At 36.7% G+C, this 24,732-nt stretch overlaps 1 protein-coding gene across 1 annotated transcript in view; it reads right to left on the bottom strand.

Moving 5' to 3' along the window:
• Window positions 1-24,168, bottom strand: part of cdh4 (cadherin 4, type 1, R-cadherin (retinal)) — a 181,585-nt gene extending 157,417 nt beyond the window's left edge. Inside the window, 2 exon segments of the mRNA XM_043251330.1 lie at window positions 21,377-21,488; window positions 23,833-24,168. Coding sequence (XP_043107265.1) covers window positions 21,377-21,488; window positions 23,833-23,898 — 178 coding nt within the window. The 5' untranslated portion in view covers window positions 23,899-24,168.
• Window positions 24,169-24,732: the final 564 nt, after the last annotated feature.

Below are 24,732 nucleotides of genomic sequence, written 5' to 3'. Positions count from 1 at the left end.
ACGGTGTGCGTGATTTCAGACTTTTGTGGTGGTTGAAAAGCTCAGCCAGATGGTAGCAGGAAGTCCTAAATGTCTTCCCTAAGTGAGTAACGCTCAGCTGAATACCAATTTCTCAAGGGAGGAGGTAGATTGAAGGCCTCCTGTTTTTTTTGAAGGGGACTACAGGAGAAGGCCATTGTGCATGTGTTCTATTTGCAGGACTATAGTTGAATTCTACGCATTCATTAAGACTCAGTGAAAGGGACCCATGACACTGGAATTCCATTCATTCAGACCCTGACATGGCCAAGCTGATGAAAAGTGATGGAGCCTCTCCAGTGAATAGCACAGAGAAAACGGCACAACTCAAACCCAATTAAATAGCAATGATTGCAATTCTCAGTTACGAGGCCATTTTGTTCCAAGCTCATGTGGAGTAATTGAGAATCCAGACATACCAGTAGGGCTCACATCTTCTGGAAAGTTTTAAAAAAGAAAGGATGTAGAGGAAGAAAAAGAAGTAGACATTGTCTAGAATATCTAGTATGTAGAATTCAATTGATGTTAGTATGGGACCCATTAGGAATCCTTAGTTAAACACTAACAATGACGTAAACCAGACAGCCATTATTGTTCTGAAGTATAGTTTTTAGCTGTAATGGGGAAATATACTATCAACAAAATGTAAAATAAAAAAGATCAAATATTATGATGGAAGTCCCATGAAGAACTGCACACGCACGTACGTATATGTATGTATGTGTATGTATATATATATATATATATATATATATATATATATATATATATATATATATATATACACATACACACATCAAACATGCAATTTCTAAATTAATTTCCAAATTCATTCCAGTTCATTAACATACTGCATTTAAAATATACACACAGTAACCAAAATTTCAAAACTGAGATTTTGATATCAATGGAAAGAGGAGGCCATAGACTTTAAAATTATATTGTCAAATTCAAAGTCATACCTTGAATGTTTTTAGATATACGCATTTGAATTATGGCCATCTGCCCTTTTTCCAATTGAAAACCTGAGGAAATGTTTGTGTATTTTTCTAAGCTTTTTAATTGATTTTATGAAATGTTTAACATTCATTTTTGGAGATATTTTTGACATTTTAAGGGATACCCAGAATATAGAATATACCCAGAATATTCTTTGAAGCAGAAAACAAAAATTAGCTAAAAACAAAACAAAAAAAAAAACTTTAGGATTATTTTTGAATGTCTGTTATTTGAAATTAGCTAAAAAAAATTAAGACATTAAATTTAAAAAATTTAAAAATAAAAATAAAACATTATATACTTATAATGAATTACTAAAATGTCAGTAGTTTCAAATTTCAAAACTGCATATAAAAAACTTAATGTGACAAATGATTTCAGTTCAGTTCAGTTCAGTTCCTGTCATGTCTGTTATGAGCTTCCATTAGTTACCATGGTTTCTGATTAGTTAATCCCCGTTCAGCTGTTTCTGTTTAGTTCTGTTGTTTAACGTGTATTTATAGTCTTAATTCTGTTGTACACTTGGTCAAATGCTATCTTATGTAATGTGGTGTTCAATGTCCATATTCTCAATAGTTTGTTTGGAAGTATGAATCTGTGTTTGCGCTATTTATTAATAATAATTCATGATTTAATTTTTTTTACCATATTGAAGTAAGGCTTTACGGAATATACCTTGGATTAAGAATATTGATATCTATACATCATGGCAAAAACTGTTTCTGTAGAAGAAGAAGAAGAATTAACAATCATTCAGAAAAACATTCAGTTAAAAGAAAACAATTACAAATTAAATAATGATGATAAAAATAATGTTTTTTAGCAGTTAAAATGAGTTAAATAGAATAAAATGATTTTACATAACCTGACTTTTGCATTCTATTACAGCACTGAGCTACAGTAAATACATTTAGTCTATTCACAGAATTCCTTTAGATTCAAAGCACAATCTGCAAAATATATGCAATGTATGGAAGCACATGATTTCTTCTGAGGGACACATGTTCTTTAATATTTATGAATGCCCTGAGTTTCCAGAGACTTGACATATTTTTTCCTCCACAGTCTAAGCAGCAATAGCACCTGAAGGCCTTGCTATTTTTCTATGGCTATTTTCCACATGGACAGTTGTAACCTGAAATAGCTAGCCCCTAAAAACATAAGAACATGAAGTTCTAATATGATTGGTCACCCAGCCGTCCATGTCCCAGACCGAGAATGACCAGCACTGATCTAAATGAGCATGAACAAAGAGTTATCAAACTGGTCACTGACAGATTGAATGCTTTAACTGGGCAAAACACTGGTTCTATTCAGTTTGTGCACTCACCGTTAAATAGGATTTAGCCACTGGCTTAAAATTGCACATGACTTTGTTAATGTTGGCACGTGTGCATATAGTGAGTCTTTTTTAATCTATTTAAAATGTGCATGTGCATATTTTATGGGTATAGTTTACACAAATAACAAAATATACATATACACAAAATGACATTTTATAAATTAAAAATAAATAATTCCAAAATAAAGCATATATGGTATCACTTTAGAATAGGTAACACTTACTATTAAGTATTATTTTTTAACTACGTATCATAAAGAATAAAACATTAATGGGTGCTTAATTAGCACTAATACATGGCTAATAATATGCATTCTAATAAGCAACTAATATGTGTAATCGTAAAATAAAGTGTTAGCAAAATGATGTTCCGGTGTTTTTTTTGGCTTTGTTTTGGAGGTTTTTTTTATGGAGTATATGGAGAGTATATCCACGACGATTGACTGAAATAATGGGGGTAAACAAATAGTTTTAGCAATAGTATGTTATTTTTGGCCTTGCTAAGCATATGTTTAGTTTTGCAAGTGTGCCAGTCTATATTCTCCCACAGTGGTGTATGTGTGTGTAGTACAGCCCCTTTAGCCTCCTTGAAGCTAATACAAGCCAAGTGAACCAATCTAAGATCCATCACCAGAGGACAGTGTGATAAACGGCTCTGTCAGGCCAGGCCGCCATGGCCTTGACTTGTAGAGCGAAAACATCACACCTCACTCTGCACTTCAAAACCCCTCCATGTTTTTCCTAACCATTTTCTCCGTACAGAAAACCTTTTGGCAGCAATGCTTTGGAGTGGCGAAAGGACTCATTTGTGACTTGAATTTGCTTCATAAGCTGATGATTTTGGTTTTTAGGAATTATAGTTGAAATATTTTACAGCACACACACTAAAAACCATCCCAAATGTTAGCAAAGAAACATCTCCTCATTAAGAGAGACATTAAGAGTGCTCGGAATTAGCCCTAAAAGCACTTCACAGAGTAATTGTCTCTAAAGAAATGGGTGTATTTAAACCCTGATGTTCCTTTTGTTGACCGAACATTTTACCAAATGAACCAAACGCGACATTGCCGAAAGCACAGTGGCAGTAGCTAATGAAATCTCATAGAGTTAATGAAGTAATTTAAATAAACTAAGCTTCATCACGTACAGTCTGTGAAATTACAGATATTTTTGTATGTCAAGCACATCTTTGGCCCTTGCTTGGGCGTGGGTGGACATTTGGACACTGTGTAGCTTTGTGTGTTTAACATTTAATTATAAGTCTATCACATTTGTAACGTAACGTACTTGAATAGAAACTCCAACAGCGGACACAAAGGTTTGACAGTCGATAAAAGTAGATGTAAATATAAACAGAAAAACAGACAGACAAAGAGACAGTCACCCAGAGGCAAAAAATGGCACCCTTCATTCTTCATCATCTTCGGCACCGTACTAAAAATGGCTCAAGACCCCATGACATCAACACTTTTAGACAATATCTCTAAGCTTCAAGGTCATCTATATACTAGCGTACTCCTAAAAATGCCAAAAATAACATTTAGCAGATTACCCATTTAAAATTTACAGTCTTTCCTGGACAAAATATACTGCTGCCACCCTCTACTACCATATATCTCTGACTAGCAATAGCAAGTGGTCCATAATACCTAGAGACAGCTATCTGTTAGCACTGCCATTCATCTTAGAGGCAGCAACTTGGCTGGTCCTGCCCCAACTTCCTGTCTCAACAGAAAATAGCCAAAAAATGCCATTGTAAAGCTGTCTAATGGGGTCTGTGAAGGTTGACTTACATAATCTCCCCCTGCATATCACTCAATTACAACTAAATAGACCACTTTCGCTATGAACCAGAGGAATTCATCAGTCAATTTGTCTCTCAATGTATGATGGGTCGTGCATATAAAACGGTCTGAGACATTTGGCAGACATGCCTCTCATGACAGAGTATCCAAACACCCCTTTGAGTCACAGTGTGTAAAATAAATGAACGGAAAAAAATGAATTATCTGTCAGGTAAATGTTTGAGTTCAGTTAGGACAGACTAACGAGACTGCATGTATTTGTTAAAAACTGTATTATTGTGGAATATGAGAAAAAATTGGAAATAAATGTTTTCCATTTTATTTAATACTTTACTATGTACTTTACTCCTGTTATGGCAAAGCTGTCACTTGATTTTTTCAAAACTGTTCTGAAATTTTTAGGATTCTTTGATGAATAGAAAGTAAAGCATTTTATTGTAACAGAAATCAATTGTAACATTATAAATGGATGTCACTTTTCATCAATTTAATTCATAATCACAGTTCATCAACGCCCTCATTAAAAAAGTCTTTTCAACATATAATATAATATAATAATAAGAAGGCTGAGTCTGAATCTTAATGACTGTTTGGTATTTAAAGTAAAAGATAATTTACACGGAAAAATAGAAATACTAATAAAACAATCATTAACAAAACTACATGGCAGTGCGAACAAACAAACAAGCAGGAACATTAACACAGAATCCTCAGACTTTATTAGACTACTGTCTGAACCAATAAATCAAATAAACAGAACAAAACTAGGTCTTGAGATGAGGCTCATAAATAACAAATCAGTGTTTCGCTTGGTTGCATGTTCATACAATCTAAATACGTTTTGGCATGGAGGCGTTCAAACATGAGCTGCCCCAAAAGACACCGTAATCACAATATCAAAAGACACATTATATTAAATTCAAATCTTGCCCCCCACCACAGTCCCCAACTGTGGGCACTTTTAGTTCACAATACACTGCTTATCAAAAAAGCTCTAATAATACTTGACAGCTATGGTAAACAACATGAGCATCTGGGTAAACCAACGCTTTAATAGCATCTTATGTATTTGATGTGCAAAATAAGGTTTCTGTACCATAAATCTGCCTATTTATAAATACCTTTAAATACTGCTAATATTATGGGACGTGTTTAATTAAATAATCACCCCTAAAATGTTGTGGATCCACACTAAACAGCTAAATAGGATAGAGTGGATCCTAGGACTCGTTATCAGGTTGGACAGATGGATTCTGACACCTGTAGTCCCTGTTTCTGTTTGAAAAGCACGAGTGGCCTCCCAGGGCCCAGCTTCTTTCTGCACTCTTCTGTCAGCTGTCACTGAGGCAGAGACCCCTCGGGCCATCAACATCACTGTGACAAGGGTTACTGTTGGTGACACACGAATAACTCCTGGGACCTGGGCGCTGGCTCGCGGCTTTGCTTGTAAACAAAAGTCAAAGGTCAAAGGTCACTGATACTGATGCTGTAGAAGACCGTACAAATACGGAAGATCTACGAATAGCGGTTTGTCAATTAGCCCTATGGTCTACTGTATCATATTTTGATGCTGAAAATGGGGATAATCCAGTTGCACACAATCTTCTACATGCCTTCTGTCATCTGATTTACATCTTAAATCAATAATTAATCCAAAAAAAAAAAAACTTCTGCCATCTTTCACGCATTCTTTTGCATCATTTATATATAAAAAAAATGTGGATAACCAAATATCTTCTGGTCCCCACTGCTTTACGCAGTATGAAACAAAAAACAGAAAATGCTTGGCGTAACAGTAACTTTTGTTATTTGCTTAAATGTAGTTGTAATATGTAATTGATTTTTACTTTGTCTTATCGGTCCACAAATTGGATTCCTAATATATATACAGTGTATATATTTTATATGTAACTTTTTTATTTAGACTATTATTTATTACTTTATATGTCGGGTTTCACGGGGTTAAGTTGCTTTGAAGCATGCGCTGCATATCGTATCCGCCTTTATACCCCTGTTTTCCATCATTTGATGGGTAACAGCTGCCATGATCAATAGAAAATGCACACAAACAGCCTTATTTAATAAAATTCTGTTTACTGACTGCTTTCTGTAGGCGGTAATAGCGCAACAGTAATTGCGGAGTTTTTGCAAACAAGGCATAGTCTTTAACAAGCCTTATTTACATAGAAACAAGTCTTTTTTTGTGCATTTAGTGGCTGATTAAATTGTACTGCTAGTGATTAGTGCATGTGACGTGGGTTTTATTTTTGTTTCGTTTTTTTCTGAAAGACCACATTTGTTTAGTGAATTCACCCTTAAAGTTCAAACAAATTGCTCACGGAAATGATAACAGATTTTTTCGCTGTAATATAATGAGAAATTGTACAGCAAACTATGTTCAATTCCTCGCAAGCAACTTTGTTTCATCAACATAAACCACAAATCCAGATGGTAGAAAATCCCATTTTCATCCAGAAAGGTGCCAACAAGAATGAAAAGATGGCAGCTGCGAACAACCACACCAGCAGCAGCCACATCTCACGTTCGTAATTAGAGAAAAAACAATTATTCTCTCTCACACAAAGACACAAGACAGCTGCATAATCCCGAGGGCACACACTATGGTGCTCTTTAAATAGGTGATTTGCTCATGATTCTTGAGTCAACATCCATGTCTATGCATAGTTAAGCATGTTACGTTGCTGCCAAGGGGGTGTAAAGAAATATGGCAATGTGGGTAACCAAGCTACATTTGATCCGATGTCAACAACGCTGGGCAAGCTACTCCAAAGAGACAGTTAATCCACTGAAAAACAGTCACACTACAAGCTGCGTAGAATATAGGAAAAAATTAAATATTAAAAACAGTCAGCTTTGATCTAATCAATTTTTAAACATTGCTAAAGAAGTCCATCAGAACGAAAAATATTGAAAAATTTTATATACAACGATAACTAGCTAAAACTACAAACAATATCGCTTTATTATTGTTGCGTGCTGGACCTGTTTGTCTGTTAAATTCTTGAGCGTGTTGAAATTGGTTGGATTCTGACTAGAAATCGATGTTTTTATATCATTTATCGCCTGGAAAACAATTCTGCAAATGAAAAATCATTCATATAAGTTTTTATATAATCAAAGTTGACAACAATATAGAGAAATTTGTATTCTATACATATATATATATATATATATATATATATATATATATATATATATATATATATGAATATATATATATATATATATATATATATATATATATATATATATATATATATATATATATATATATATATATATATATATATATATTTTTCTATTTATAATACACCACACTTTGACCTAAACGGAATCATTAAAAACAAGCTTAAATCAGTAAATCTTCCACACATATTTTTGATTCTTCATTTTATTTTCTGACCTACTCCAGTTCCTGCACCTGCTTATTCTGTTCATTTCAGCACTTTTCGTTTGAAATCATATTTATTTTGTCCATCAAAAGTGTGCTGTCACTTTAATTGAACACTTGCACTTGCTGTGTAAAACTGGCCTTTGTGTTTCGATATTCTTTTGGGTTGAACAAGTACAAGCTGCACATGCACGTGTAGAACTTAATAAAGAGCTTTTTCATCTTGACCAAATCATAGGATGCATTTGCAGATTCAGTTTCAACTGCCTGTAAGTAAATATCCAGCTCATCGAGCACTCGTTTTGTTCACTGCATTCGGTAAGATCCAATTACTCTCGTATATCAAGTGAATCACCAGACAAGCTGTTCGAAAGATACAGACTGAATCACAACCCAACATTGGCCGCTCTGCTGTTATTGTGAAGAACTGCCTTAAATGAGTGCCTCATTCACAAATTAGTTCTGATTCCAAACATCAGTATATTGGTGCTACTGCTTCACCAATGTGATATTTAGAGTCTGTAGCAACAAAACTGGATGTCCAATCAACTCAGTCTTCTCAAAAATAAACATCTAGAAGAACAAATAGACTATATGACAAATATACAGATATACTGCTTTTATTTAAAACAAGCAGTTCAGTAAACAAAGAGTTAACACTGATATACAGATATACTGCTTTTATTTAAAACAAGCAGTTCAGTAAACAAAGAGTTAACACTGACTACCAATTTTGACACAATATTTCCAATTATGTTGCGAGAATATGTCTCAGAGAAACATACTAAAATTGTAATGAGATGTTTTAATGATTCAATGACTCGCTCACTTGTTTTCTTTACTAAATGAATCAGCATTTTTGAAGTCTGATGAAGGACTTGGTAACGGCCAAAACACCATTTTAATTAATACAATTTGGACTGCCGCACCTTTTTTTTTTTTTTTTTACATAATCTTTTACATTTTTCTGACGTTGTTTATAAAATAGCCACTCGTTTCATTCCTACTGATTACATAATTAATGATTCACTGATAATTTGTGGACACCTAATGGCATATTGATGTAACCTGCAGGAAAAAAAAAAAATCACAGAAAAATCGTATATACTCGTATACCTCTTCATATATATATAAAAACAGTGATGTGTGAGATTGGTTAAGGATATGTAAATTGGATCTAAAAAGGAAACAGAAGAAATATAAAAAGCCATAGGCCACAGGATCAGGAAGTAACTCGCAGCCTTTTGATCTGTGTAACTCGCCAGTGATGGTGCTTCCTTCAATGTCATTATACTTTCAGATGAAATCACCTTCTAAGCTCAGCAACAACAGTGTGTCTTTGAATTGATGTTTGCACGTGTTTTGTGTTTCTGATGCACTTTTCCATTCATTGACTGTGTGTGTGTGCTTGTGTATTTTCTAAGCCGTGTAGCTTCAAAGCAATAAAGTGAACCTTCAGTTTTGTAACTCTGTGGATGTCGGCTGGGAAAATCCTGGTATTTTCCAGTACTGGAGAGACAATACAATAGAAGATTGGTGCTGCTACAGCTGTGATGGGCATTTCTTCTGAAATAACATCACAGAATGCGGCCGTTTAACCGGTTGCTAGGATCTGGGTTCATGTTTGGGTGTGCATGTGTCTATGCTTACACGTGTCTGAACATCTGTGCATCTTTGTGTGTTGTGTGGAGTTTGTATATGTGCCTATGAAGTAGCTTTTAGAGGGGCTTTTTTAAACAGGTGTCAAATATTTTGGGTACAGTACAAATTAAGCCCAATTAACACAATTATGGTGTAATTATTACAATGTAATTTACTAAAAAAAAGTTGATGTCTTACAGTAAATCTAAATGCTGGTAATCTATAAAGAATATGCAAATTAACATGACTTCAGTGTGATTAAAACTGCTTTTATTCTATTAGGTGTAAATAATACACAAGTTTTTGACTAAAAATGATTATACACAACCATTTGAGTCAGTAACTTGTTTTTTAAAATAACTCACCAATGCTGAATTTGTTTAAATAATGTTTATTTATTTAATAGAATGTTTTCTATTAAAATATATTTGAAAATGTAATTTATTTCCGTCAAAGATATTTTCAGAAGGCATCAGTCCAGTTTTCAGTGTCACGTGATCTTCAAAAATCATTATAATATGCTGATTTGGTTCTCAAGACACATTTCTGGTTTTTAATAATGTGAAAAAGAGCTGAACTGCTTAATTTTTTTTTTCTCAGATTTATTTCATGAAAAACAGTAGAAATATCTTTTTCTGTCAAACTTCCTCGATTTAATACATTGCAGAGTAAAGCAATAATTTAATTAAAACAACTGCACTGACCCCAAACTTTTAAACAGTATAGTATCAAGTTTTTATACGTTTCATGTTTCCTTTTTAATTCTTACGAAGCTCAACTTGTATCAAACCCAATATTTTCCTTAACATAACTCATAAAATCATACATACTGTACACAAACCAGGAGTAAAGCCATCTGCGGTGGATGCCGCAGCCAAAGTACAAGTACAACCAAGTACAGCCAAAACCACAGGTATATTATTTAAAGATGCTATTAATGTTAATGATGTGGCAGAAGCTCAAAAAATTCCAGTAACATATTTCTGTATCTACTAGCCTGTCTCTATAATCAAAAGAACTAAAGAAAATTCCAGTGGATTGTGCAGAATTCAAAAAGTGATGTCTAGATTTTGTGAACATGAGCTAACAATGTACTTTACAGCACTGCTGCAATAATAATGCGCTTGCTGTACATGGCCATAGCGATAATTATTTTTTTACAGCTCCAAAGTCCATTGCAGTGTCAAGCATACCTGCAGAATCAAAACTCAGTGACAAGAACATCAGCCAACCCCGACAACCCCGACCTTAAATACAGTCAAACATTCATTTGCCTTTCATCAATAGAGTCATCTGATAAATTAAAGCCATTTGGAAATGTGTTTATGGCTCTTTTGTTAGTTCTTGGTAAAGACTTGAAGTGCTTAATTACACGTTACACGTAATAGGCAAAGCAAAATGTTACAGGGCAATTTAAAATCCAGACTGTACAAGCGCAAGTGCAGCACTGACTCAGTGAGCGAGGCAGAAATGGGTTTATTTGTGCTATTTAGTGAATTATCACATCTAGCACAATGGCCATTGGACATTATGGACTTTTCATTCACATTCAGGTCTCATACCTCACCTCCAAATTATCTGTTGTAAACAGCATTCATGATTTGAATAAATAAATAAACCAAATATCAGCCGAGGGTCTGGTAATGTTTACTTTTTTTCATATGAAACTGCTGCATTTGGTGATAATGAATATTGTACACACTTGCAGAATTCAAAATTAAGCCACTGGTAGCCAGGGATGAAATTTGAATAGTCCTTTTGCAAACATAATTTTTACCCACCAATGGCCAAGCTCTTTATCAGCGCAAAAGTGCTGAAGCCTGTGCCACCATACGTCTTTTTAGTTACAGACCACAACAGTTCAGTGAACATGAAGAGCTGTGGAAAATTTATACAAAGTCTGAAGAGGACAATTTAGAGTCCGAGCACTTGCCGAAGATATTTTTTGATAACCGTATTTGCATTCCTGGCCAACGTCCAGGGAACTTCAGCAAGCTCTGGGAATTTGGGAAGACCCAGACCTTAAACCCTCGATTTTTGGCCCCCTTTTTCTGCTTTTCCGGTCTCACCTGGCTTCACCTCCTCTCGACATGCGTTTCCTTGTCCTTCAGCATTTTTACTTTTCAAATAGATTTGTGTTTGTACCAATGCATGTATGAACGTATAAATAAAACTAGAAAGATTCTTTAGAAGAGCCGATCAATGCTGTAAGTGAGTGACCATGTTGAACTGGCAGCACAGTGGAATTTATATTGATTTTTCCTCGCCTTACTCCAGTCCCCAAAGCAACTCCAGGATTCTAGAAGCGTCTACAAGTTCGAGCTGATATTCATAATTTACAGGAGATGCCTCCCTGTTATGGACAATATAAAAGACTTAATAACAAAAGAAATCAATGAAAGGACGGATGCAGATATGTATAGTTCAGTCTGTTCCAGACTGTCAGCGTAGACAATGGCTTTGAAAAAACCCATAGTCAAATACTTGAGATTTATATTATGAAGTCCACAATATTTCTATTAATATTGTTCTCCTCCTCATAGTCTGATTTATTAATCTGCCATTTCACTGGCCTGAAAAGCTTATTTCATAATTTTACAGAACTTTTCGAAAAGTGTGCCTCAAAGAAAACTTCAAGGAATGGTTCAAGGAATGTAACCTCATGTAGTGACAAACCCACATGACTTATATTACACACTATATTACACAGGTAGACATTCTGTCTACGCATAAAAAATGTGAATCAAGATCAAAAGTCTTCTTTCATGCTTCTAAATACCATTTCACGAGTTCGCACTTACATATAATTAATCATAGTAACGGTAAAAGTAAGCGTGTTTGGCGTGAGAATCCAGCCGCGTTAATTATCAGTGCGTGCTCCTCCCGAAATTTGTTTATAGCTAAGCATCATATAGATGGAGACTGTGAGATTCAGTGAATAATTTTGTGGTTAAACAAAACTAACGATTAAGAGTAGTTTGTATTAATTTAAATGAAGCTGAAATAAAATATTGATATTAGATGAAAAACTAACTTCAGAACTTAAACAATTAGTATTAGAGCGCAATTCCATAAAGGCGCATATAAGAGGATACAAATATTAAAAAAAACAGTCTCTGCTAGATAATTTCCACAGCGATCAGCACGATCTACTAAGAGCAGCGCAAATTACCACCTGCTTTTTTGGGGATGTTAAATAATAGTACAAATACCAGTAATTTGACTGAATAAATAAAGTTGCACGAGTTCACTCCGAAATGAAAATTTGTCATTAATTACTCACCCTCATTTTTATTTAGCACAAATGAACACAACAGCACTGTGCTTTACAGAGTATAAAACTAACATACAAGATAAAAAAAAGAGAATAATAGGGTTTAAACACAATTAATAAACCCTCATGTCCTTCCAAACCCCTAAAACCTTAGTTCGTCTTCAGTACACAAATTAAGATATTTTTGAAGAAATCTGAAAGCTATGTAACCCTCCATAGACAGCAACACAACTGAAGAACTGTCCGTGTGACATCAGCGGCTCAACTTGAGTTTTACCACGCTATGAGAATACTTTTTTGTGAGTTATGTTTTCTGTCTTACGGCTTTGGAACGACATGAGTAATTAATGACAGAATTTTCATTTTTGGGATGAACTAACCCTTTAATACTCTCCTCCTCATAAATTTTACATCTGAAAGGGAAACTCCTTCAAGTGCATATTCAATAAGGTCAAATGTAAAATTAGCCGTGTCTCTTTAATGCTAATTCTTCACTGTAAATCTTCAGTAAATCCTGATAGTACTATTTTAACGCAAAGAAACGATTTGCGCTGGCACTAGCTATTAGTAAATCTGGCTCTAGAACAGAGCTAGCAATAAATTTAAGCTGAATAACTTGTATGAAAAAATGTAAAAGCTATATATCAGCACCAGTAGCCTTGTTATAGCCATTTTGCAGCCGAGACATTAAAAAGTCACCAAAAGAAAGTCCAAAATAATGACAGTCTTTAATTTCTCGATGAACTGTCTCTTTCAACAAAACATCATATTTGTGATATCATCTACAATGATACAAGGTTTCATAAAGATTAGGAAAACGGAGCCGAGAGATATACCAAAGGATTAATCCTCTCTTCCAAACACCTAAATGTTCTCTCTTCGTTCTCTGTCCCTCTCTCTTCCAACTCCTTAATGACTCAAGAGATTGACAGCTGGATTACTGGGCCAGTTTGTAATCCTTTAATTTCTCCATTTAAGATAATCACTCACTGAATGGAGGGATGCTTCCACTTCCTGTGGCCCTTGTCAATCAAGTCAAAACGCTGCAAACATTGAATGTAACCCCAAAGACACAATCAAATGACAAACTGTCAGGCTGGAGAAGAGGCTGTGCGCCCGTGTCTGCGATTCAAATTCAAGACGTCAGCCAAATATTCTCAGCAACACCTTTTCTGTTTGTCCGTGTGCATTTATCTCTCCTTGTGAGTTCTGCATTTATATAAGCAAACAGACTAAATGCATGTCCGACAGTCCCTGACCACAGCCCTCTCAACAGAATCTCTTTAAGACAGCCTGAGGACTTGAAGTAAAGCTGTCTGCAAGCCTCAAAAAGAAAGAGAGAGAGGCGCATAGATAAGGATAAACTAAGGCTGCATCTTATGAATACAATTAGCATTTCTCACCTCTTTCTTCACATGCTCCCCTCTTCTTCCCCCCCAGCCCTTCTGCGATCTCCAACAGCGGAAAAAGGCTCTACACCTCACCTCTTTCCTATTACCTTCTTCAGTTCGGTTTAGATTGGTGCCAAACCTCGAGACTCTCTGGGCTGAATCATGTTCGCTTTCCCGGTGGCGCTTTAGTATTTGCTCCTTAAAATAAACCCACCATGTCAAAGGAAGAAGTAATTAAAACAGAACCTAAGGGCACAATGAGGAATTAAAGACACCGCTAGGTCAGAGTCATGAAACTCGTAATGGCCCGCTGAGAACACATATGCATATGTATGTATATATAAAAAGTGAGAGAGTTTAGTTTAACATTCCTGCTGTGTATAAACATGTTTTTTATACATATACACCATAAGAAAAATACTCTTAAAATACCAGCACACCCAAACACAAGGAAATTCATGTTGTTTATTCACCCTCTTTTCGATTAAAACGTGTATGGTCTTTTCTTCTTTTTTTTAGGGTAACCTAAAATGAAAGATTAGTTGAGTTAATTGAAATTAATCGGAAATAAAATAAAATATAAATATTACATGATAATATTAAAGTTGAAAATATGAAATTTTTCCTTAGCAATAAAATAAGTAAGATAAAGTTTAAGTTCAAAAAAAAAAAAAAAAAAAAAAATTCACAAATACTAAAAATTACAAATCACAAAAAATGTGTATATATCTAAAATGAAATATTTCAAAATGATAAATATGAATACCAGTAGCGGTATAAAAAAAATGCTAAAATATCACTGCATATGACTTTAGGTGCACAAACCACAGTTTGGGGTATTTTTATACTACTTTTGGGATATTTTTAGTACGTTTTACTTTACTTTTTATTATATGGATATGGAAAAGAGCAGCCATTTTCAATCTAATTTACTTTGTGGAATACAAAAGATATAAAAAAAAAAAAAAAAAAACTTACGGATTGTTTTTATCTACAAAATGACACACAAAAAGCTTCAGCTAAACTTCTAAGTCAAAAGCTTTCAAGACACAAAATGACACGAAAGCACCCTAAAAATAGTCCGTATGACATGACCTCTGCCCTAGCTGTCCTTGGCATGCTCATGAGAGAAGTACCAATGCCCTGTCTGAGAGTAAATCGTTCCTTTGAGTCAAACGTGTTCAGTTCAGCTTTTGGATTAAAGTGTCCTTGCATATGCGTCATATTTTTCACCCTGATATATAACGAACTGAAATTTCCATTAAAAAAAGAAGTATTCACTTCAATATTGGTAATAATGAATGAATCAACATCATTTTTCTTTCAAAAGCAGCGTGCTCAAGGCCTTCCAGCAGAATCGCAGCCCACTTCTGCCACCTCAATCTCAGGTTAACGACCTTAAGCACCAAAGCATTTGAATATGTTAGATCAGAACATAACTCTAAGAGACGGGGGCCAATGCAAATGAGACATGCCTTGCTGGTTAATAGTATACATGCAGCTAGCAGTGAAACGTCTGCCTTTAAAATGAAAATCTTTTATATTCAAATAGACGGTGAACTATGGATTCATAAGAAAACTTAATTAAGAAATGCCAGGTAGAAAGAGAGCACGAGAAAGAAAAAATAAAGATCCAAGGAAGTCAAGATTTCTCCCTTTAATATAAACTGTTACAGGCCTATTGTGTACAGTGTGGAAAACTAGATGGAAAAGCGTCAGAAGAATAAATTACGCATGTAAAAACCAAGTCTATGCATATGGTACACTTCTGAATGCTTGGTCCACTTGAGCTGAGTAGCAGACCTTAGTGGTTTCTGCATATAATGAAAAAAAATGTAATCTTTTCTTGCATTATATGCTATTATTGCGCAAAACATCACAAATCATGTTATCTTCAACTGTGTAAAATGTAAACATCCTTGGGCGTTATAATACCGGTAGAACATTTTTTTATTTGATCATGCTGTTTATTAGGAAATCAAATGCTGTACATCAATGCTGTCATTTCAAAATATGTGACCATGAGATGTAAACAGTATGATAAAAAAAAAACTGTTAGGATATTGAAAAAAGAATTTTCAATTATAAAATCATTAAAAACAACTATTCATATTTGCCCAGTTAATATAATAAATGCATTAATAATAAGAAATAATATGTTTTCTTCTCATTATTACTAATTTCGCTCTTAAACTGAAAATAATCGGGCTCATTCGATCAGAATTCAGTCGAAATGTTTCGTTTGATAATAAACTCTTAACCCTGCTGTGTTTGTGACTCCAAAGCTACACACAGGGCTCAAGCAGAACCATCCTAATGAGCTTTTGTGAATGTCTGTATCCATGAGAGGTTCCACAGCACGCTGTAAGTATGGAGAGCAATGTGTTTGCTAGATAATGAGGTAAACTTTAAGACACGACTGGAAAGCAGAGAGAGAGCCCGGGAGTCCAAGCGCCAAGCGTCTCCATCTCACAGGTGGAGTCCTAGTTCTGGTTTTATTGTAAAACTGCCCTAAGATGTCTGTGCGTTTGGATTTAATGGATGTCCTTGTGGGAGAGGCATATTTTTTAAAGCGAAAGGACGTCTGAAGTGGGGTCTTACTATATTTTATTGATGATAAAATGTGGTATATACATAGAATATCTAAGAAGTCCAAGCAGACACTATATTTTGTGGCACTGCAAATGCCACAAATCTGCCAGAGAAGTCAAATGACTCTGACTATGCATAAGCACTAGTAATTAAGATGATTAATGGCCGCCACTGAACTAACGGCAAAGGCGACTGACTTCCATTTCCCACCAGCACTGTGTCGGATATTAAAGGGTTATGCGCTGAAGTTCATCGCTCATGTTCTCTTGAACACTTTCTGACAGCATCCTTTCAGACCACCATTTAGGGGTAAGTGCAACTCAAATCAGATTGTTCTTTTGTGAGCTAGAGTGTACCTGTCCTCCCCCCATCTCCATCTCTCTGTCTTTGACTTCAAAGTGCCTGATCCTGCTCTTAGGCCAAGATGATGGTTTACACTACAATGTGCAATCAGTGGAATATCCGTTTTCATGGTTTATCTCTCCCAGGTGGGGTCCTGCTCTGAAAAAGGCCCACGCTCAAATGCTCTATTCATCTTCATGGACAATAGACTCTCATAAGCTTTTTGTCTGTTGTCTTATTCTTTCTTCTTGTAAATCTATACTGATCCGATTGTACTATATGTAGATATTGTACTATATGTTTTTCTTTTTTTGAATACTTGAGTTGCAATAAATTGCAATAAATTGATCAAATAAAGATAATACAAATGCTATATATTTTTTTAATAAATGCAATATTTATCAAAATAATAAATAAAAAATGCACAGCTTACACAAAACATTTATTTTAAATTGTAATATTTTTTTCTAAAGTACTAGTATTCTTGTACATTAACTGTAGTGTATATCAAAAAGTCAAAAAATCTTAGGCCACTAAAACAAAGGCTTGCATTATTTCAGATTACAAACAGTTTGTAATTGATTGTTGTTTTGTTAAATCAGTTAAATATCAGCTGACACACAACAGCATACAACAGATACTCTTGAAAATGGTGCTACAGTGATATGAAGGAGATACATCAGCGATAAAGTCATTATTTTTATAGTACAAAAAGTATTCTCGTTGATTCATAACATTCAGATTGAACCACTTACGGCAGATGAATTTTTTTGACTATGACCTTGACAGTGTTATTTACATTGCAGTTAATAGGACAGTCTCAAGCCTCCCGGTTAAATAGATTCTGATCCTCGAATCTGACTGGACAGCTACTTCTGTTGATATTTCACCTGTGCGATCCTCTGAGTCTCTCTCATTCACTGTCTGTTTAGGCTTGTTAAGTGAAAATCTACTGAACCTTTGTACAAATCAACATGGTACACGTGTTTTCATTGCTGATATTCAGTAGCCTACAAATGGAGCAAGTGTAAAACAAGAAGTGAAAAACCTTACTAAAAAGAAAATGCAAATAGAGCGGTTGCTGGGGTTGTTGCATTCCTTTGCGGTTTTGCTCGTCAATAGCGCGGTATTGCGATATTGCGGTTACTGCGACAGCCCTAGTTACAGTATGTATCGACCCTTGAACAGTTTGTTCATGTTAGCTTGTTACCTAACAGTAAGTTCATTTTAGTTAAATAATAAATACAGATACAATGGCTCTTGTTAGCTTGTGTTCATTAAATAATATATACGGATAACTTTTTATTTAAATGGCGTATAAATGCATTTACAAATTTCTTGCTGTAAGTTCAGGTTAACAAATGGAACCTTATTGTAAAGCGTTACCATGACAGCAGCATGTCTACTGATTCATGACCTCTGACATTTACACACGCAATCAAAACTGCACAAACCTTGCATATTTCTAGCTTTTACAGACTGCATATAATGCTCCTTTGATTCCTTTAAGTTTTTCAAGAGTGGTCTCAAATGCTCGGACATGTCAACACAGCAAGACGGGTCGTTTATGCATGAGTTTATACGTCTATAAACGTTTGCATAAACGCCGGAAGACATGACGTAACACAATAAAACTTCATAAAATATCATTTTCTCCTGAGCCAGACTGCCTACCGCAATAACGAGCCACGCTAAATGATCGCATCATCAGTCAATGTTACACGCGGTTCGAAACTTCCCATTTAGAATCCGGAATCCAATCATGTAAAACACAAATGCTTACCATACCTATTTACTGTGGCCATGCGGGTGCCTTTCATATGCTCCTGAGGCCAGCTGAATATGTGACAACCCTGGCATTTATATTTTGTCAGCATAAATGATGAATCTTTTCACATGCTGAGTGAAGATGAATCACGTCTAGCGAGGCAGAGAGCCTGAAGGGACTCACGCTGTCTGTTTTTACTGTGTAAAGATATTAGAAACGTTGGATGGTTGAATTATAACCACTCCGGTCGACTTCATTCGAGGGCCGTGTCTTTAATAGGCTCGTTATCCATAGAAGTACAATAAAAGCGATCACGGGGATTAGAGCATAATAGGTATAAATGCACCGCTGCTGTCATCATACCCAAACTTTGCTATAATTAAAAGCCCGGCACGAACAAACACCTTCGTAAATGAATAGAATATGAACACAACAAGCTAGCGGTGTAATTAAACGGAATCAGCAAATTGCATCGCAAGCAGCTGCGAGACCAGCGGACAGCTGGCAGACACCCCGACTGCTCTGGCCATGAAAGAGTAGTCATATCTGATTCTGTTTGGATGGCCAGCCTTTAGAGACCAATGCTAAGCAGTACCTAGAGAACTGAGATGAATCGCTCACTCTCACCCCAGTGCGCCGCAGCCATATTAAACAGTTATGGAGGCAACTCAAGCGGAACTTTCTACTCTCGATTCCTTGGCCGAGTTCAACTCTCAGACCACACGGCGCTCCTGAGAATTCCCGCCTCGGCATTAGCATTCTCGAGGTGTCAGGCCAATGTTTACAATCACGGCTAAATTGACGCTGGATTTTCTCGACTTGATGCTCGCTGGCCCCACCGAGTGCACGAGCTCACCCATTACTCTCCCCTTTGACGGTTCTGGGTTACACAAGGCTGTTATCATTAATGTCCCTGTGAGGCGACCCCACTCCCCGATTACTACGGTTCCTCTGAACACATCACCCTTCCCCCAGGCCGGTGACTGTACATTAATCACTCTCTATAAGGGCTCATACTGCAGCCTGACGATATACACCCGAGTGCCAAGTTGTGCTGGGGTAAGCATGTTTTTAAAATGAAGAGTGCACTATTGGATATTGAAGGAAAGGTGGCTGGTGGATATTGTGGGCACAAGCCGGAGAGTCAATCCCAGCAAAATGCTCATATCTAAATCCGCAAGTAAACAAAATGATTGACTCATGCGCAAGCACTTGGACACGCACGCCAACACTCCACCGACTTGCTGTGTAACAAGCACATCTGACATGTCAATGACTGACAATGTTCCCTCAACACCTCCACAGGCTGGAATCAAAACAAACAGATCTCAGACGTACTGTAAACGAGCAGCATTTCTAAAAGTATTTAGAACAAAATATAACCGATAAAAAAAAAATAAAAAAAAAACGGATCGCGCAATTACTTGCGTAGATTCGATTTTGTGTTCCCGCAGAAGTTGCAGCCAAAATGAGAACAACAAATAAATCTCCCTCTGCACATCCACGTTTATGTGAATAAGACCATTGATTACTCTGATAACAGTTATACTCAATCAAAGTTTGAATGTGGTGGAAAAAAAACAGGTAATTCATCGAATCAATGTGCCATTTTCTTGTATGATTTGTTTCTGCAAGTCCAATTTTCCCCCCGACATCTTTTCTCCTACCGTAACAGCAAAACAAATTCCATAGATAAAGCATATCCCTGCATAATGCGCGCACACACATACACACACACACACACACACACACACGCACAATGACAATGAAAAGCGATAGAATAAAAGGACGGCTGAAATCTTGCTGAAAAGAAGTGGGAAAGAATAGAGGAACTGTATTACACGCAGGACAGAGGGGGAGCGGGAGTGGGGGTGAGAGGGGAGAAAAAGCAAAAGCTTAAAGCTCAAAGCGGCAAAAACACCCAGCGGGAGCCGAACAGAAGATTTAAATGAGGCTTCTGTAGCCAGCCGGGCCACTGAACTATCCATTAAATTCAGATTATGGGTTTCTTTCCGTTTTTTATTTATTTATGTTTTTAATCATCCAGCGAGGATTTGTCGAAAGAGTCGAAAACTATAGCAGAATAATATGCATATCGATTATGATCAGGAGGAGACAGTGGCTTTGTGCGTTTGATTAATGTAGACGTGTGCCAACTGTAGCTCTCGATGATTAGGAACGTCTATACACTTTCGACACCCACCAAGAAAGAAGCGTAGTTTCTGGCACAGCGTGGATGTGTTTCTTTAAAAGCATCACCTGACGTTTCGCAGACCTTGAAAATTGCATTTGAAAGGCATTGTGTGTTTTAAACGTGTTCTAATTGCATTACTGGTCCTGTGTGTACTATCAACATTCAGCACGCTGGCATATCTGCATCGCCGCTCTTCCTTTCTAAACCGTTTATCTGTGCTTGTTATTCCGCACTGTGCTTATTTCGAAGCCGGATGAAACTGGTTTTGGATCACTGTTAACACCTTTTGAGGAATCATACAGTAAGCACAACTAGTGTAAATTACTACATGCTTGAAAGCACCAAAGAATATTCAACAACAACCTTTTATTGCTTAGGAATTATTCTCCGTAAATATGCAGTAATGAAGCTAGAATTATTTTTAACATATTGCATTTAGCCTACACACAGAGAAGGATGGAGAGAAAGTGATGCATGAGCATTTATATTCACCCACAAACCTGTTGCTAAAGCTCCACTGAGATTAACTCACACACACACATATACACACACACATTTAAACCAGCGCCGAATCGTGCAATGCACTGCAAGCTCTTACCTTTGTGAATGTTCAGGCCTTGCAGCACACCCCTGGGGACAAATACGGTGTAGAAACTCTGGGAGAAACCTGGTCTGCATGGAGCGATGGTCTGAGCGTTTCCGTGACTCCCCTGGGAAAGACAGACATTATTGGCTATGAAGACACAGGAGAGGGGAAGTGGTTAGGCAAATTGATTTGTGACCACAGGGTTGTGGTTCTTATTCAAGGTTATCGAAACCGATATAAATACCTTCAGGAGGCAAACTCACAGAGCAGGGATGCAGTCCTTGTACTATCAGGGTTTGTTAGTTTTTTTTGTTTTATGTAACTTCCACTAAAGCAACCATCATTTTAACTGGCTATAATTTAGCTTTATTAATAATATTATTATTATTATTAATTGTATTATAATGACTTTAGCCTGTCGATATCAGTAATTAATAAAATGAAATAAAATATACAGGATAAAACACATTACGTTCTGAATATCATCAAAATGTATAAAATGGTTTTTTTTTCTTTAATTCCTTAAAACGATTCTGAATGAAGGCTTGAGATGAACCGTCAAATTAGTCATTTGAATTATTATTAAACTATTTAAACATTTAAAAATCACACTTCGGTAACTGCACTGACAATAAACCTGTGTTCCATTTTACCTGAGTTAATTAATCTTTAATAATAAAATTATGAATAGGTCTGTTTTAATAAATGATATTATAATCACTGTAATCAATCTATATCAGAAATTGATTGCAGTAGAATAAAGTTTAATTAAATCAATTTTTTTAATGAAATGCTGGATTAATCATCAAGCTTGGTTGTTTTGTGATCGTAATTACATTCTTTGAGCGTTTACAAAATATAACTGTACAAAGCTCTAACAAAGTAATATATCACAATCTTTCCAAGCATCCTCTGCAACCTGCTTAAAAAAACCTCGGCTGTGCACATACTCCCGGTTACTAATATCTACTACAGTCGAGCAGAGTATTTGAATATTCAACAGTTCCACGCCAGTAAACACATTTTAAATCAAAAGCGGCAAATCTGTGATTCTCTTAATTCGCATTCAGAGGCCTGCATTCTTATGCCCTAATGGTGGTTTTAAAGAAATTTACACGAGCGAAGACATCAAGAGCTTCTCTAAAAATTTAACAAGAGCTAAAGAGCCTGTTTGATGGTTTAAAAAAAAAAACGAGGGAGAAAAGGGGGATGCGAGGGAAGACAGGAAACTCGGAGTAAAGAAGGCTGTGCTGGAGTTCTGCCATGTAAATCAGTAGAGAAATTGTGCCCATTACAGTGGCATCTATTTTAGGATAGTGACCTAGTGTGTGTGTGTGTGTGTGTGTGTGAGCGTGTGTATGTGTATGCGTCAATGGATACTGCTCACCACAGAGATTTAGCATAATTAGATGGTGGGTCATATTCAGGTTATGCCGGTCTCAATATGGTGGGCTTTTCAAAAAATAAAAAAATAAAAAAAACGATTCAGGGTTCAAGCTCAGGCCTCGGCTGTGCATGAAGCGAACAAGAGGTTGCCTTTAGGGGTCTCTCTCTCTCTCTCTCTCTCTCTCTCTCTCTCTCTCTCTCTCTCCCTATATTTTTTCCTTTCGGAAACACAGACAACTATGAACCTGAAAAATCAAGACAACAAAGAGCCGACGCACTAAGCTCTTTCATACGTCCACAGAGGAACGGTCTGTGTCAAAGCATCCCTACAGATCACATTAGTCAGAGGGCTGAGAGATGGTTACTTTCTAAAGCAGCGTTGCCTCTGCCCACCATGTGAATACGGCTCTATAGCTACATTTCACCCCCAACTGGATACAGATTTTATTCTGAATGAGTCATCAAAGAGAATGTCAATATCTGCCACATCCGACAGCAATATGTCTTATTTCCAGAACTTGTATTTACTCAACAACCCAAGCACTTTCTAAATTTCATTTACCGCCGTACGCGCGTCTTTAACTACTACGTTAATGTTTCGTAATCCCACCGACCAAAGCAACGGGTTCTGTAGCATCCAACAAGTTAAATCATTCCAGGCGTTCCCATTAATGAATATTCCACAAAACGAATATCAATAGGAACACGGCTCATTTGCATATACGCATATTCCTCCATTAAGGACAGAGCAGCACCATTACTACTCGCAGACACACCACGGGCATCGCCGCATCCTCTGCAACGTGTGTTAAAAGTGCAGCCGCGAGCCACTGCAGCTTCCTGACAGACGACCGGTGTTCGGCGCAAACTGATTTACTTGTTCGAATGTTATTTCAAAGAAAATCGACTGTCACAGAAGTGCCACGAAAGCAATTTCGCGTTTCCAAACAGGCAAAGTCGATGCGCCACTAGATTCTTTTGCCAAGTAAGCGCATAAAACGCGCGGACGCGAGCGCGCCGTTCCGCCTGAATTCAAGTAGTGTTACTTCCAGAGTGTTTGTAAATAAAACATTTAGTCTTACCAAAGAGGTGCCCGCAACTAAGGCACACGCCACAAGAATCGCGCAGCCGGTTTTCATTTTGGCCATCGGCAGAGGAGGCAGATGTTTGTTATTCGCAAACGTGGAGATAATTCCTGTGAGACGTGCTGTCGGTTTGCAGGGTTCCGCTGAGCGATGCGAGAGAATATTGTCCCGGTCGGTCTTGCGCCCTACTGCAGGTGGACAGGCGCTGTTCAGCTCAGCACCACGGCTCCGCTGGCGGCGTCACAACCGCTACAACTCCTCCTACCGCAGCGTACTACTTAAAGACACACACCGAGACGCGCTACGGCGCGCTTCACAGTTAAACAGGCGCGTATTGTGCACATTCTGCGTGTCTGCCTTAGATTAAATTAGCCTGCGGATGCAGTCAGGCGGCGATTTGGCGAGGAGGGGTTTTATGGCGGGGTCTGACCGCCTTGGTTAAGGTTTGGGACGCCTTAAAGACATTCGTTCGTTTTACATATGCAGCGATAGCGCAAAAGTTACATTATGAGAGCTTTCGCGCCAACGTCGGAGTTCAGGAGTAACCATAGCAACAGTTCATCGCTTCGCTTCAGGAACTATATCGCGGTGCGTCGAAAAAAAACGTTGCTGCGTATTACTCCGTTATAGATTTAAACATTGCAAATTTGCCGCAAAACGTTAGTCGCTGTTGAAATTGTTTTGAAAATAGTGGGCCTAGGCACGAGTGTTGAAAACTCATTGAAATGTGGAATCTGAATCTACGGAAATTATCATAACCCATAATGCATTGTACCTATTGTAATCGACGATCTAATCATCACATCCACTATTATGAGGTTAAGACAAATTCAGTATTGTTTGGATAATCGATGATTAAAATAATGACACTAACAACATTTTATTTCTGTTTTACCA

This window comes from Puntigrus tetrazona, chromosome 11 (assembly GCF_018831695.1).
Source record: "Puntigrus tetrazona isolate hp1 chromosome 11, ASM1883169v1, whole genome shotgun sequence".
Lineage (NCBI taxonomy): Eukaryota > Metazoa > Chordata > Actinopteri > Cypriniformes > Cyprinidae > Puntigrus > Puntigrus tetrazona.
This window is presented reverse-complemented; position numbering and strand designations above follow the sequence as displayed.